This window comes from Thunnus albacares, chromosome 8, assembly GCF_914725855.1.
Source record: "Thunnus albacares chromosome 8, fThuAlb1.1, whole genome shotgun sequence".
Lineage (NCBI taxonomy): Eukaryota > Metazoa > Chordata > Actinopteri > Scombriformes > Scombridae > Thunnus > Thunnus albacares.
Genome location: NC_058113.1, coordinates 14903596 through 14917439, shown reverse-complemented (window position 1 = coordinate 14917439; position 13844 = coordinate 14903596). Strand labels below are relative to the sequence as shown.

At 40.0% G+C, this 13844-nt stretch overlaps 1 protein-coding gene across 2 annotated transcripts; it reads right to left on the bottom strand.

Moving 5' to 3' along the window:
• Positions 1-1771: 1771 nt before the first annotated feature.
• Positions 1772-11388, bottom strand: tcea3 (transcription elongation factor A (SII), 3). 2 transcript variants are annotated; one of them, XM_044359544.1, is made up of 21 exons: positions 11148-11388; positions 10262-10324; positions 9955-10060; positions 8759-8864; positions 6944-7456; positions 6753-6866; positions 6364-6465; positions 6216-6278; positions 6028-6129; positions 5825-5890; positions 5382-5441; positions 5171-5242; positions 4817-4885; positions 4649-4711; positions 4483-4557; positions 3470-3630; positions 3282-3338; positions 2999-3153; positions 2663-2809; positions 2269-2340; positions 1772-2168 (listed from the first exon to the last, which is right to left on the bottom strand). In XM_044359544.1, the coding sequence occupies exons 1-21, from the start codon at positions 11214-11216 to the stop codon at positions 2160-2162; spliced, it is 2244 nt and encodes a 747-aa protein (XP_044215479.1). In that variant the 5' UTR covers positions 11217-11388; the 3' UTR covers positions 1772-2159. The 2 variants fall into 2 exon arrangements, with proteins under 2 accessions (XP_044215479.1, XP_044215480.1); XM_044359545.1 differs by lacking the exons at positions 5382-5441; positions 5825-5890; positions 6028-6129; ... (2 more) ...; positions 6753-6866; positions 6944-7456 and having other exon boundaries at positions 11148-11383.
• Positions 11389-13844: the final 2456 nt, after the last annotated feature.

Below are 13844 nucleotides of genomic sequence, written 5' to 3'. Positions count from 1 at the left end.
GGCTTCACAAAGAGAGTATGTATTGCAGGAGTATTGTTATTGTGTCCATAGCCGTTTATTTCGACCTCCACTGGTGAATTTTAAGACTTCAGATATTGTCTTTTGATCCTCAAATACTCAATTTTCATCTTAACATTTGCAGACAGTTATTTGAAGATGGCATTAACTGTTTAACAAAGAAACAAAACCGACAGATCATCGGCATACATGGATTTTTATCAATCTGGAGTTTTGGAGACTGTTTCACAGATACAACTTAGTTTTTCTGTAATAGATTGTAGATTAAAGTTTGACGGAAGTGACACTGATCGGACTGATTGCCTCCAAGCTACAAGGTGCAACATCCGCATAAAAGACATGTAGATTTTGTCTTATCTATCATTACTTTTATTAAAAGACAAGTTGAAACAACATAATGAATGATTTAAAATTGTGCATATTTGATCTGGCAATTTTTTGAGAGCATTATTCATTTGGAATAGAGTATTCAGAGTATAATTGTTTCAACAGCTTTCATTTTCTCACATCATTATTCACCAACTGTCGGGGACAGAGAGGTCACAGAGCAGAGCAGCTGCCACAAAGTGAAAATATGTTGCAGAGTCCATTAACAAATGATTACAGAGCAAAGATTTGGGCTTCACACATGTTATCTATCTTACTTGCTTGTGTGAGAATTTCTTTTAGCAATATGGTTTGATTTCTTTGAAATTCATATTTGATTTACTGTGCGTGTATCTGTTGAGTTCGAGTCGAATGTCAGGTGACTTTCTTCCTGCTTGCATTCAGATTTCAGGATGAAGGAGGAATGATGATGATGACACCAATGCCAATATATAGAATAACAGAGCCAGTGTTGATGCTCTCTAAGCTCTGCCTGCACATCAGCAGAAGACTTTTAATGGTGGAAATGATGCAGAAGAAGTAAATGAATGTGGTTTCAATGCACAGGAAACCAGATGGTGGATACTCAGCGAGAGGGCGGCAGGGAAGATTTTTCCTTTTCTTTCTTTTCATCTGACATACAGACCATATTTCTTAAATGCTCACTACATTTTATATACGATTTTAAATAGAAAAACATGATTGAGGGAGTATCATTTGCACATTGCTCAAGACACAACGCTTGAGTAAACATGTAAATATAAGATTCAACAGTGTACAGGAAAGAGGTTTGTATTGTTGAATGCTGCTGAACGGCTTTAATACTGTCACGTTTAGTGTTCAGCAGCACTTCCCTCTGGCTTCACCAGCCTGTTGGACCGGCACTAACAAGAAGCATCTAATTTGTGGTTGGTAACCTGAGGAGAAAAATATTTAATTGTGGGAACTGATGCTGCCTGTGTTTGGCGGCACGATGCATTGTTGCCATCTACTGTGTGTTTACAGTGCTGCAACATATACATTTTTTCTTTTGATGTATATTTATCTGTGCAAAATGATTAATACCACAGATTAATTTATAGTAATTAATATACCAGTTGTATGTCTTGCAATCTTTGCAATGCAATTTTTGTGTGTGTGTGTATTTTCTCGGTTCATTTTCGGTCTCTATGTTCTCATTGGAATCATTTTGTAAAACTAGATACTGATAAGAATGCAAATAATCAAATAACTCCCACTAATTGTGCCCAAATACATTGACAAAAACAATATTGAAAAAATAATTTAAAAAACTATACTTAGATGCAAACTATAACGTAATATGACTGATTGTCAAAATTGTTTAAAAACATGACATCATATAATATCATATCATATCAACATCATATTGATAATGTATGCAGTTTATTGGAATTTGATATATACAAAGTGAACGGCTATAATATGACACAGCATATGAACTGGATTATGATAGTCTTTCCATCATGACAGCACCGTGATTATTATTGATGTGTTCCAAATGGGTTGATTTCATGACTCAGTCATTGAACTGACATTCATGTTCAGGCTTCAATTCCATATAAAGCAAACCTTGATTATTAGCACATGCTTAAAAATCTCAGAAATTCAAGTAAAAAGTGTAAGAATATAACTATTTCTAAAAAAAAAAAAAAAAAATCACTAGCTGCAATCATTTATGAACTCCCTTCCCTCCCATTATAGAAAATATGAAGTTCAAAATGCTCAAAAATAATTGTGGTTTCACCTGGAAGGCATCAGCAGAACTGAAATTTAGAAAAAAGATTACAAAAGCATCAGACATCAAGATAAAACTTAGAACAAAGACATCATATTGAGCTCAAGGTGAAGGAGGAGGAGACTTACCTTCCAGCGGTTACCACACTCATTACACAGACAAAATGTGGTCATTGGCTCATCAGCACTGCGTGTCTGCACCTAGAACACACACACACACACACAAAATAAAAATCAGTGTTAATAAACTGACCAGTCTTTGCATCGTACAGCCCTAAAAATATACTTCTTAACAAAAATCTTAACAAAATAAATACATTTCTTGTTTTCCTTTTGCACTTCTGACCATTGGCCTCTCTTTGACTGCTGAGAGCAACAAGCATATGAAGACATTTTAAAAATTCTACATATTACAGATTAATTACTCTCGAAATACAGAATAAAAACCAATTTATTTTATTCCCACTGTCTAACCTGACTGAAAATACCAGCTACCACTCTGTCACTGAATGTGTGTATGTACCTGGTTGTAGGTGCAGTTCTTCTTCTTGCACTTGCCGCACTGCAGCAGGTCAGTGGTGGTGCCACCAGTTTTGGCCATCTGGTGCTCCCTGATGGCTTCCTGGGTGAGAACGTTCCTCAGCTGTTTCAGCTCGTCGCTGGCCATTTCCTACATACAGACAGAGATGTAAGAAAAAAGGAGCAGAAGGGACGGAGTCAAGTAAGAAAAGATGAAAGCAGAACTGAAATGTCAGAAAGGCGGAATTAGGATGAGCTAGAAGACAGCAAGTGTGATGGGAAGATAATTGAGTTGTATTACTCTCTACAGCAACATGAAAGGTGTTTCAGCACACTATACCTCAGCAGACATGGTGGCGATGCGGCTTAACTCGATGCTCCCTGCGAGGACGTTTCTGCGAAGCCCAGGGTTCTTTGGGTCCTTTAAGTTGCTGATGCGGCTGCGCACTCTGTTCTTATATTTCATATCAGTGGCCTTAATCTCCTGGTAGATAAGTGCAACCACAAAGTCAAGGAAGAATTCATTCCACTGTGTATCTGATGATACTAATAATGTCAAATGGGATGCTTTCCATTTGTCAAACCAACAATCACTGCAAATATTTAACTACACTGAAGGATATGATCTTCAATCTCTGCCGCCATGCTGTCACAGTTAGTTCCAAAGTCTCTGTAGTCGTCTGTGAGAAAAAAGAAACATTCATGTTAATCTGCACGCTGCAGTGATATTCATGTGTGTTCTTTATTGAATCTGTTTAAGTGAGCATATAGAGACATTAGCTGCTGTGATGGAGTGTAATTTAAGCCTCACTGTCTGTGCGCAGGGCAGCTGCTATCATCTCGATGCATTTGTCTCTGATGGAGTCTCCAGTCGCCAGGTGAGGCGACAGCGGGCCCCCGGCAGAGCTGAAGCCAGGCGACATGGGGCTGGTCGGGGTGGTGGGAGTTTTAGCTGCATCAGTTTTGCTCTTTCTGGAGAAAAGGACATACCAGAGCACCATGTCTATCTTTTTCTGGATCAGCATAGAATTTACTGAAGATTATTGAAAACATTTTTACAATGATATTAAATCTTGATAAATAAAACTATAAAAATGACATGTTAGCAAATAATTGTCTATTTACACATCCAGCAGAGACTGAATAACATAAATATTCATTTGGATTTGTATAAGTCAAATTTTTGCTCTCCTTTTAGCTCTGTTTTGTTCTCCACCAACTCCTGAGAAAAATATCTGGCTCTCGAGGAGCTCAATGCTCCACTATGTTCACCAAGTGGTCTCTAACTTTGCCCATCTGTTGTTTGTGCTGGGCAGATAGTGTACAGTGGGTTTATCAGAGCGTTTTCACTGAAAACAGCTGCCTGCTGCTAGAGACGGGGTTGATAAGGGCAGGGAGATTGTGAACTTGTGAAGTTGTGGGCCATAAAGCCATAAGACTGCACTGAAAGGCAATAATCTGTTGAACTGAGAGTATCTGCAGTCTGGTAATAATTTACCATCAAAATATTGATTAGTGCAGCTTAAGTGCAGGAATGTTGCTTTGAACTGAGTGTTGCCAAACAGCGCTGTGAAATATTCCCACTGAGACCATGTTTTGATATGAGAGTATTTACAAAATTAATGCTGTCATTGCAACACACTGTAAGGCTGCACAGAATTACAACTTGTTTTAAGTTACATTTAGTATAGCTTGTATTTGAAGTTTTTTCAAACACTGGAAGATAAAATTCACTTGTTCCCTACTCAAAACAATCAGCATTAATCTTATATTTAAGAAAATGACTTAGCTAAAAAAGTAGGTGATATTTTTATACTAAAATACCTTTCATTGCTGTCAGTTGATGGCTTCCTCTGTGGAGGTGCAGGCTGAGAGGTCTTAGAGCCATGAGACTCTCTCCTATAACACAAAGTCAACATTATTATTGTATGTTATCCATTTAAAAAAAGCTGTGAAACTTGTAGTTGTGTGAAAAATGTTGCTCTGTTACCTTTCACCTGCTAGCTTCTTTGCTGGAGGTGAGCTGCTTTTCTTTGAATCGGTGGATTCTCGCCTAAATATTATGACATTTTCAGTAAATAAGTTTTCATCACCAAAGTTTGTTACAAATTAATTTACAATTATGAATGAGATATAAAGCAGTTCATACCAGTCCTACCTGTCAGGTTTGGAGTCAGTTGAATGACGTTTCACGGGTTGACCAGCCTTCGAGTCACAGGAGTCCTTCCTGCAACAAGAGAGCAACAGAGCTGAGACAAAGCTAAGAGTCGACAGCCATGTTAGCGGCTCTGTGAGTCTGAGGATCACCAAAATAATCAGGGGAGAGATTATGACTGAAGATATGTACCAAATTGTGGTCAAGAAATTTCACTTAACAGACCAACACAGCAATCCCCAGAGCCACGCTGCTAGCATGGCTAAAAACACACACTTTGGGTTATGTCAGATATGAAGCAGTGCAGATTAAAATATATTGTAGAGTGGAATCATTTATTTTCCTGCTCCTGCACACCTGTGTTTTTCTTTTTTGCCATCCAAACTGGGCTTTTTGGGAAGTGGCGGCTTAGAGTCAGACGAATCTTTCCTGACAAAAGGAAACATTTGTATGATTCTGTAACAAATCCAGCAATGGACAGTGACAGTAAAATCAGGCACACTTCCTCAGGCACTAAAAACCAACAAAGACCTGTTCCAAAGGAGCTTCACACTTATGACTCTCCAACCTTTCTTTCTTGGCTTCCACTGAGTGTTTTTTAGACACTTTGCTATCCGATGAGTCTTTCCTGCAAGAAGAAAACAGTCTTGGTACCAACACAAGCTTTGTTCTTTTTACAGTCAGTTGAGCTAAAGATGTGACTATCCAGGGGCTCCAAATAATATGTCACAAAAACCAAAAAGGCCAAAAAGCTTCTCCTTTAGTGCAAAAATATGTCAAAATGGTTCAAATTAACCGAAATTCAAGACTTTTTTGGCTCAACAACAGTCCCAATCCTTATTATGTGGTCTTTCCTTTGTAGCCAAGTGAAAATAAAGTTTTTCTAGAAGCACGGCACATTAAATAACTGTGCTACTAATTTCCGTGTCTCTAACATGCATCACATGTTTGCAACAGCAAAGTCACTTTTCAAGGACGAACAAAAGACAAAATAATTCACAGATCCCGGACCTGTCTTTCTTCACATGATCTGACGTCTTCTTCTGTGAAGGAGGTTTAGAGTCTGATGACTCCTTCCTGTTGTGGCAAACAACACAAGGATTCAAAGCAGAGAAGAAATGTCCAAATGAAATTTCAGACCTTTTTTTTCCAAAATATTCCTCCAAAACAGTGACTACATGCAGTTTGTAATGAGAAACTCCTCTGATCCACACCTTTCCTTTTTCCCATCCAGGGATGTCCGCTTTGGCGCAGGAGGAGGGTGAAGATGAAACGGGAGTGGAGGAAGAGGAGCGTTGGGGTCTGGAGGCTCTTTTCTAAATGCAAAGACACCTTTTTGAGTTGAATCACTTCACGATGAGTGAATATTATCAGCAAATACTGTGATGCAGCATGACCTGACCTTGGTGGTGGAGGATGAAGAGAAAGGGGTGCAATCGGAGCGTTGGAGTCCGGTGGAACTTTCCTGATGTGAAAATCAACATTTGAGTCTAAACTCACTCCGCCATCATTCACAAACATCCGTGCACGTAACCATAAACATGCCTGACCTCTCTTTCTTTACTTCCAGCGAAGGTCGCCTCGTCGGGGGAGAGGCAGACCGAGGAGCGTGAGGACGAGGATGTCCAGAGGAAGAATCTTTACTGTCCCTCCTGAACAAATGTCACAACAGGACAGATCAGAGTCAAGATCACATCAAGAAGCCCAGACGATGCAGCATGCGGTTCAAACAAATACAAAATCCTCACACACCTGAACGACCCATCACAGCATGCACCATGCACAGCGAGTATCCGGTTAGCCCTTGTGTCCAGTAAACACACTGTGGGAACAAATGTCAGTTCATATGAGTAACTCAGAAACTGTTGTGTCATGCACTATCAGCAGGAACATGTCAGTCTATCATGCTCTTCAGCTCATGCGGTGCAAGTGTCCCGACCTGTCTTTTTTCACGTCCACAGAGGGGCGTTTGACTGGGAGGGGAGGCCGAGCAGGTCGAGGAGGGGAGGGGAACCGGGTGGGATAGAGAACACTGCTGTCCAAGACTCCTCTCCTGAAATGAAGAATTCAATCTGAACCTCTGCAGGGTCTTATTGATCTAATCAAGTTTTGGGCCTCCACCTTTCTCACCTTTCAAATATTGGTTTGTGAACGTCTGCAGGTTTGTCTCTCTGGGGCTCACTCGGTGGTCGCGGTGTGTTTATCGGCCTCTTGTGTCTGCTCTCTTCTCTGTGTTTGTCCTTCTTCATGTCATCTGCATAGCAGTGCTTCTTGCCCTCCTCAAGGTGTTTCTCCTTTCTGAGTTCTTCCACCTGTTTTATCTTTTTTGGTTCCTCCAGTGATCTTTCTTTCCTTGGTTCTGGCTTGTGTCTCTCACTCTGAAGGTCATGCTTCTGTTTCTTATCTATTTCCAGCTGGGGATCCTCTCCAGTTCTTGGCTTTTTGGCTTCTTCTAAATGCTTCTCTTTTCTGATTTCTTGCCCCTGTTTTTCATTTCCATCCAGGTGCTTTTCATCCCTGGGGTCGTCTGCGTGTCTCTTTTTGTTTTTGTGCTCGTCGTCGTGTTTTTCTTTTCTGTTTTTATCGGAGTGTTTTTTGTCAGGATCTAAATTGTGTTTCGGCTTGACGTCCAGTCTCCTGTGACTAACAGAAACAAAGGAAGTTTCATTTTGGCCTCTGTTCAAGAGACAGAAAACATATATTATGTTTTTTGTCAACTTAGAAGAGAATCAAGCACTTCAAGTGACTCCACATTAAAGCATATAACCACTTTCATAGCCTCTTTAGAAATATCCTGTTTCTGCACTTGTAAACATATCTGCCTTGAAAATGACTTTGAAAATTTGCCAAATCTCGGCCTCCAGAACAGAAATGACTTTAAGGTAAATTTCAGATGTCCTAATTTGATCAAAGTAATACCCAAGTGCTCACAACAGAACCATCTGTTTTAACTGAGTTAGCTGACAGTCTGACATCTTTATTGATTTTGGTTCTTTTCTATCTGTTCTTCGTGCTGAGTAAAATCCTCGGTAATTCAAGACATTGGCCTACTCTTGACATTGACTTTTTTCAATAAAACCAAAACACCTTGAAATTTGCTTCTTTTATATTTTCTCTGAGTCCTTTTTTTTGGGGGGGGGGGGGGGGGGGGGGGGGGGGAATACAACCTTGTGCCTTTCCTGTATCAGCATTAGTGTTACATTCGAGTCACAGAGCTGAGCACGTTTTTCTCTGAAGGACAAAAGAAGATAAAAGAAGGTCCTCCCAAGTTGTGACTCTCAATCCAAACAAAGATGGAAAGGAAACAGTGACAACTTGAGAAATGGATTAAAAAACTTTTGTATTGTTCAGCGGATGGAATATCTTATCTTATCCAGATGGTTAGAGGAGCCTTTGAGGATCCTGGAAATACCTTCAAAACAGCAGAGAGTTTTGTTTAACGACCCTCTGAGTTTTTCAAACATCACCGGGTAATTATCTTTCAGTGAGACTGATTTTTACCACTGTGGCTTGAATGTTACCCCAATACATGAGAGGTATAAACAGTGCAACCTGCATCTCTAATTGATTCAATACAGGAAATGAAAAAGAGAAGAATTAAAAGAGAGTGGTGATTCTTTTTCTAAAGTCCCCATGGGAAATAAACAAACAAATGTGTTTACATGAAATTACATCATTTTCAAATAATTATTAGCTCATTGCTGGGTAGGCTACAAGAATTGCAGCACTGAAACATCCTGACACTTTCTTTCATAAACATCTCACCATTTGACCCAGAGTTTCCCCTAAAGCAATCAGGCCACACTAACCCCTGTGGGTCTGACAGTGGACAGATGTTGGAGGTATTCTGATACTGAGCAGATCTAGTCTTCATAATGCTCTGTGTTAAATGTCACGTTACCTGTGCGTGTGCAGTTTCTGTGCAGCAAATGGGAAAGCACTGACCTGCTCTGCGTCTCAGAGGGTGATCTGTTCGGAGATGCTGCTGTTTTGCTGGAGTCAACACCATTCTTCATTTCGGCTGTTTTGTCAGTGTGAGAATGGCCAGAGTCTGTGTGTGTGTGGGTGGGGGGGGGGGGGGGAATCATATCAGCAAATCATGCAGCTCACTGATGTATTTATTGTACAAATGACTATTTAAAGGGGACCTATTATGTTCATTTCCAGCTCTATATTTTTATTCTGGGACTCCAGTTGAGTAGCTTTGCATGATTCACAGTTCAAAAAAACCTATTTATCTTTTACTGGCCCTTTATGCAGCCCCACAGTTCAGCCTGTCTCTTAACAGGCAGTTTTAGCTCCTGTCTCTTTAATGCGCCCCCCAAATGAGCCTACTCTGTTCTGATTGGCCAGCTTTCCAGAAGCCTGCCGAGGGGCAGCCATATCAGAGTCATGTTAAGTCACTGCTGATGCAAACCCAACATTTCCTGCTTTACTGCTCCAAATTAAAAGCTTAAAAGCTTTAAATTACTAAATAACAGGAGACTTTTATTGTGAAGAATTTACAGGAAATAAAACATATTCCTCAACAAATTAGCAGAGCTCCGTTTAGAGGCGTTAAAAACTGGTCGACACAACAACATATGGAGATATTTGTAGCTGTTAGCTCAGCAGATCAGTTAGAAATAAGGGAGAAATAGTAAAAGCAGAAACAGCCACAGTGATGATGATGTTTGATGAGGAGCTGCAGACGACCAGCACAACTCCAACAGGTAAACAACTTATTTTCTTTGCCTGCCGTGTAATGGAAAAACACTCACAGCGTGCCAGCTCGACTCGAGTCATGGCTCGGCGTGACTACCCCCAAAACAATGAAAAACGCCATAATGTTAGCGGAGTGGAGCAGTGACCTTCCGCTGTGCCTGTGGCAGATGACCATATAAAGAAATCCGTCACAAGTTGACATCAGCTCGGGCTGAAAGAAGAAAAAACCGTTGGAAACCGAGCTTTCAGAGCAGTCTGAAGCTGGTGCTTTTTGCTTACTACTTTTACATATGTTTACTTCATTATTTGACACTATGGCCACATTTAATATAAACATCTGACATTGTAACATTATATATATATGACTGAAAATAAGGAAAAGCATAATAGGTCCCCTTTAACTGCTTGATAAATCATGTATCTACAAAGTTAAGTACCCAGAAGTCTTTTCCAGTCTTTAATGAGGACTTTTGCCAAAGCAATGACTTCCTCGTCTGTGCAGTGCTTCCTGATACCGTTCACCGACATGCCGATCCTTGTTTCCTAAAACACATACATAAATATATACTATTTAAGCTTCAGTAATCATTAATTTAATTCACATGCTGATGTGAGGCGCTTCCTACTAACAATGTTAAAACTGTACACTAACCAAATATAATGCACTCCTGTTGAATATATATATTGTGTGTATGTGTGTGTGTGTGTGTGTGTGTGTGTGTAAGAGAGAGAGAGAGAGTCTACCTGGAGAAGTTTGAGTGTCATATTGAATCCTTTCAGTTCCCTCAGCAGGTCCATGGCACCTTCCTGCACACACGAAGTCACAGCACGTTATTTAGACTTCTCACCTCTAAATCCTTAAATCTGCCAAACATATTTATACATAAATGTGTAATAACGGAGTTACATACAGAATTAGTTGCATGCAATTTTGAACATTTTAAAAGGAAACCAAAAACTAAGTAATCAGTAACAGTTTCACTTCTGTATTTTTCATCTGCAAATTAGACAAAAATACTCTTAAATAAAACCAAATAATAAATTAAATTAAGCATTCCATGAGGTTTTCTGTATCTGTCTGCTTTATTCTGATCATGGGCCAAGTTTTCATACGTTTTTATGAACTAACGCGTTATCATTTACGGCACTGTAACTGTGCGAGGGCGCCATGAAACAACATCCTGGTTGCAGATTCAGTCACAACACACACACACACACACACACAAACACACACGACCTTGCCCACAGGCCGCGTTGTTTACTTTCTGCTGTGTACGTGAGTTACTGTTTAATATGACAACCAGCAAACGATTTGCAAAAAGCAGCCGAGAAGTTGACAAATCTTGACCCATAACACGCAGCACACTTGGGTACTAAAACGTTCTGCAAGCGGGATCTATACAAACCCGCGCCAAACACCTGTTGACCATTTGTCACCGTACACTCAGGCTCATGTTACAATTGTGCAAACTTTACAAATACTCTGACTCAGTGGAAATCAAACATATCCCCTTCATAAACCTGTAGGAAACCAAAAACGTCATTTTCAGAGGAGACATAAACGGGCCTTCTGCGCGGCACGAGGTGGCAGGACAACGCGCCACCTGTGGGTGTCAAAATACAATCTCACCGTGTTATTTCTAGACACCATCTTGTCCAGTTTTTTTGCAATCCGGATGAGATCTTCCTCTCGCGTCATCGCTGCATTTAATCGGCTTTGCGCGAAAGAATAACGTCGATTGGATACTCAATAAAAACCGAGAAATGAAATAAAAAGTTTGGATCCGCTGCAGATCGGACTTTACGCACGGCGCACTCCATTCAGCCCAGAGGCGTGTCCTGCTGCAGGAGCCCAGCTGACCACCACGACACGTGACAACAACTAAAAATATAGACACTGTAGTAGACACATGGGACAACACAAATCTACAATATGAGATGATTCATTCAAAGTCATTTAAACTGTGTTTCAGACATTTAAAATGCGTCCTCATATGCACGATCCAAGCAGCCAAATTTAACTTTGAGTTTTTTTTATTTTATAATTTTATTAGCGGCTCCATATTCTGTCCATATTTATCTGTATTTTTGGCTGCATTATATCACAAGTGTGTGTGTGTGTGTGTGTGTGTGTGTGTGTGTGTGTGTGTGTGTGTGTGTGTGTGTGTGTGTGTAAGATGTTGGTTCTCAACTCAAACCAGGTCACTGTCTAATGATTAATCTTTCCAAATTGAAGGCAGGGCGCAGTGTGCACTCCAGTTATTTGCACACCAGCGCCAGCTGCTTCTGTGCCAAAGAGCAACTTGACCCTGGATCACAGTTTACTACATATGTATTACTTCACCCACAACTCCACCACGTTTGAACTAAAACGATCGTCTGCATTTTTATGTTTAGAGTCTTTGCAGATGCGGAAAAGCAGAATAGAGATTTTCACTTTCACTTACAAAAAAAAAAAAACTGTATCTGGATTTGTTTATGAGTTACAACCACCAGATGGTGCTATTGTGTAACTTTACAGTCCAGGTAACTCCACAAACCAACTTATCAGACCCTTTTATGAGAATTCATTTCTTATTTCTCTTTTGAAACAACTGACCTTGTACCAGCTTTTGTGTTTTTTCAAGGCCATCTCTGGTGCACCCTATAATTTTAGAGGAAGCTTTGTGCAAATTAGAAAAAAACTGTGTAGTGCAGACTCTGGAGAGCTTTTTAAATAATGTAGCCCACCTTTTTCTTTTCTTTTTTCTTTTTCTTTTCAAGGAACTTGACTGCAGAAAGATTTAGTGTAAAAGTATGAATATTGACACTGTGGAGCTGTTTTCCAAGAAACGCAGAGACACTCAGTGTTTGAAGTGATAATATTGAACTGGAATGATATTATTTTAAAATGTCTTGAGCCTTTAATTGCACTAGTCTCTGCTGGTCAGTCCTCCTTTGAATCCTGTGGTGTATACAGTGAGTTAGCTGAGGTCAGTTAAACAAACATTCAGAGAATGAAATGACTTGAAAATACTCCAGCAAGTGCTTTTGACAAGGTCCTTTTGTATGCTAGTAAAAATGTGTTTATATCTCATCTCTGACAACTTCTTGGAAGCAATCACTTACAGACTGTTTTCATAGGAAATATCTTTTCTGGGGAAACATGCTCCCAGAACTTTAAGGCATTAAGCTTTTACTCCCCCAGTCCATCGGGAACTGAGCCTTGCTACAGTTCAAATCTCAGAGACGTTCCTGCTGCTGGATGTGTGTAGAGCTGTGGAAAGCGAGGCCATGAAGGACAAGTTCCAACAGTTTGTTACTGAAGTTATATCAAATATAAGTGGGGTAAAGACGTCAGGTTTTAATTGGTTTGGATTCTCTGTCTAGAAATGTACGCATACCCAACATTTTATATGGACACAGTTTATGTAGACAGCAATGCTCTAACTTAATTGTATATCATTACAGAGCAGTATTGGCTGGAAAAGTTAAATGTCTGCCCTAAAGGTAAAGTGTAAGTGTTCTTGTTTTTCTGTACAACACTGTATTCAGATTTAAATCCCTAAAAGATGAAGCATATCCCAATAATCTGAGAGCAAACTGTGACAGTCTTGTTCTTTTGTGCAGGGATTTGAAGATAACTGTGTTAATGACGGCAGGTGAAAGTACAGGTTAAGAGCTTGTCTTGAGCAAAGAGTATTATCTCTTTACACCGTTCTTACACAACAGGCTGAGTGTGTAACCCGTCCCTGCCTCCCTCCCTGAAGACAGCACTTTGTCTGGCAGGTGCCAACTCGAGAAGTGGGACAGGTCACCGTGAGGTAAGAGGGGAAGCAGGCCAAGAGGAAGAACCAGTGATCAAGATCAGCCCGCAACATCCTCTAACACTGTGTACTAAACCCTTCAGCTTGGGGCTCTGGGTAGGAAAAGCAGAGGATGAAGAAAAAGAGCTGCTGCAACCTCTGACCTCTTTCCCAAACTGTCTGATCTCTTCACTCTTAAGAAGAGAACTCTGTGTAAGTACACCTTGTTCCACCTTAATTTAGGCTAATGCACGGAAGAAAGTTTTTTTAAGAAGCGCTGATGACGTGAATGCAAAATGAAAAATATTCCGACTTACTGGTTTTCCCTCAATCTATTTGCCAGTTACAAAGGAGCCATTGTGGAAAACAATTCAATTACTCTGCTTAAGTGCAGTTTTTAGGTACTTGTACATTACTTGAGTATTCCCATATCATGCTATTTCAGCTACTACATTCTAATTATTTAATTATATTATAATTATTGCATTATTTCAGAGGCAAATATTGCAGATTTTACACCACTGCATTTATTTGACAACTAA

Excerpts from the sequence above, each read along its gene's own strand:
- tcea3 (XM_044359544.1), bottom strand. The coding sequence starts at position 11,216 with ATGACGCGAGAGGAAGATCTCATCCGGATTGCAAAAAAACTGGACAAG. Across the intron at positions 6,279-6,363 it reads CTGGAAGTAAAGAAAGAGAG|GAAAGTTCCACCGGACTCCA; the intron begins GTCAGGCATGTT and ends TTTTCACATCAG. Across the intron at positions 5,243-5,381 it reads GTGGAAGCCAAGAAAGAAAG|GAAAGATTCGTCTGACTCTA; the intron begins GTTGGAGAGTCA and ends TCCTTTTGTCAG.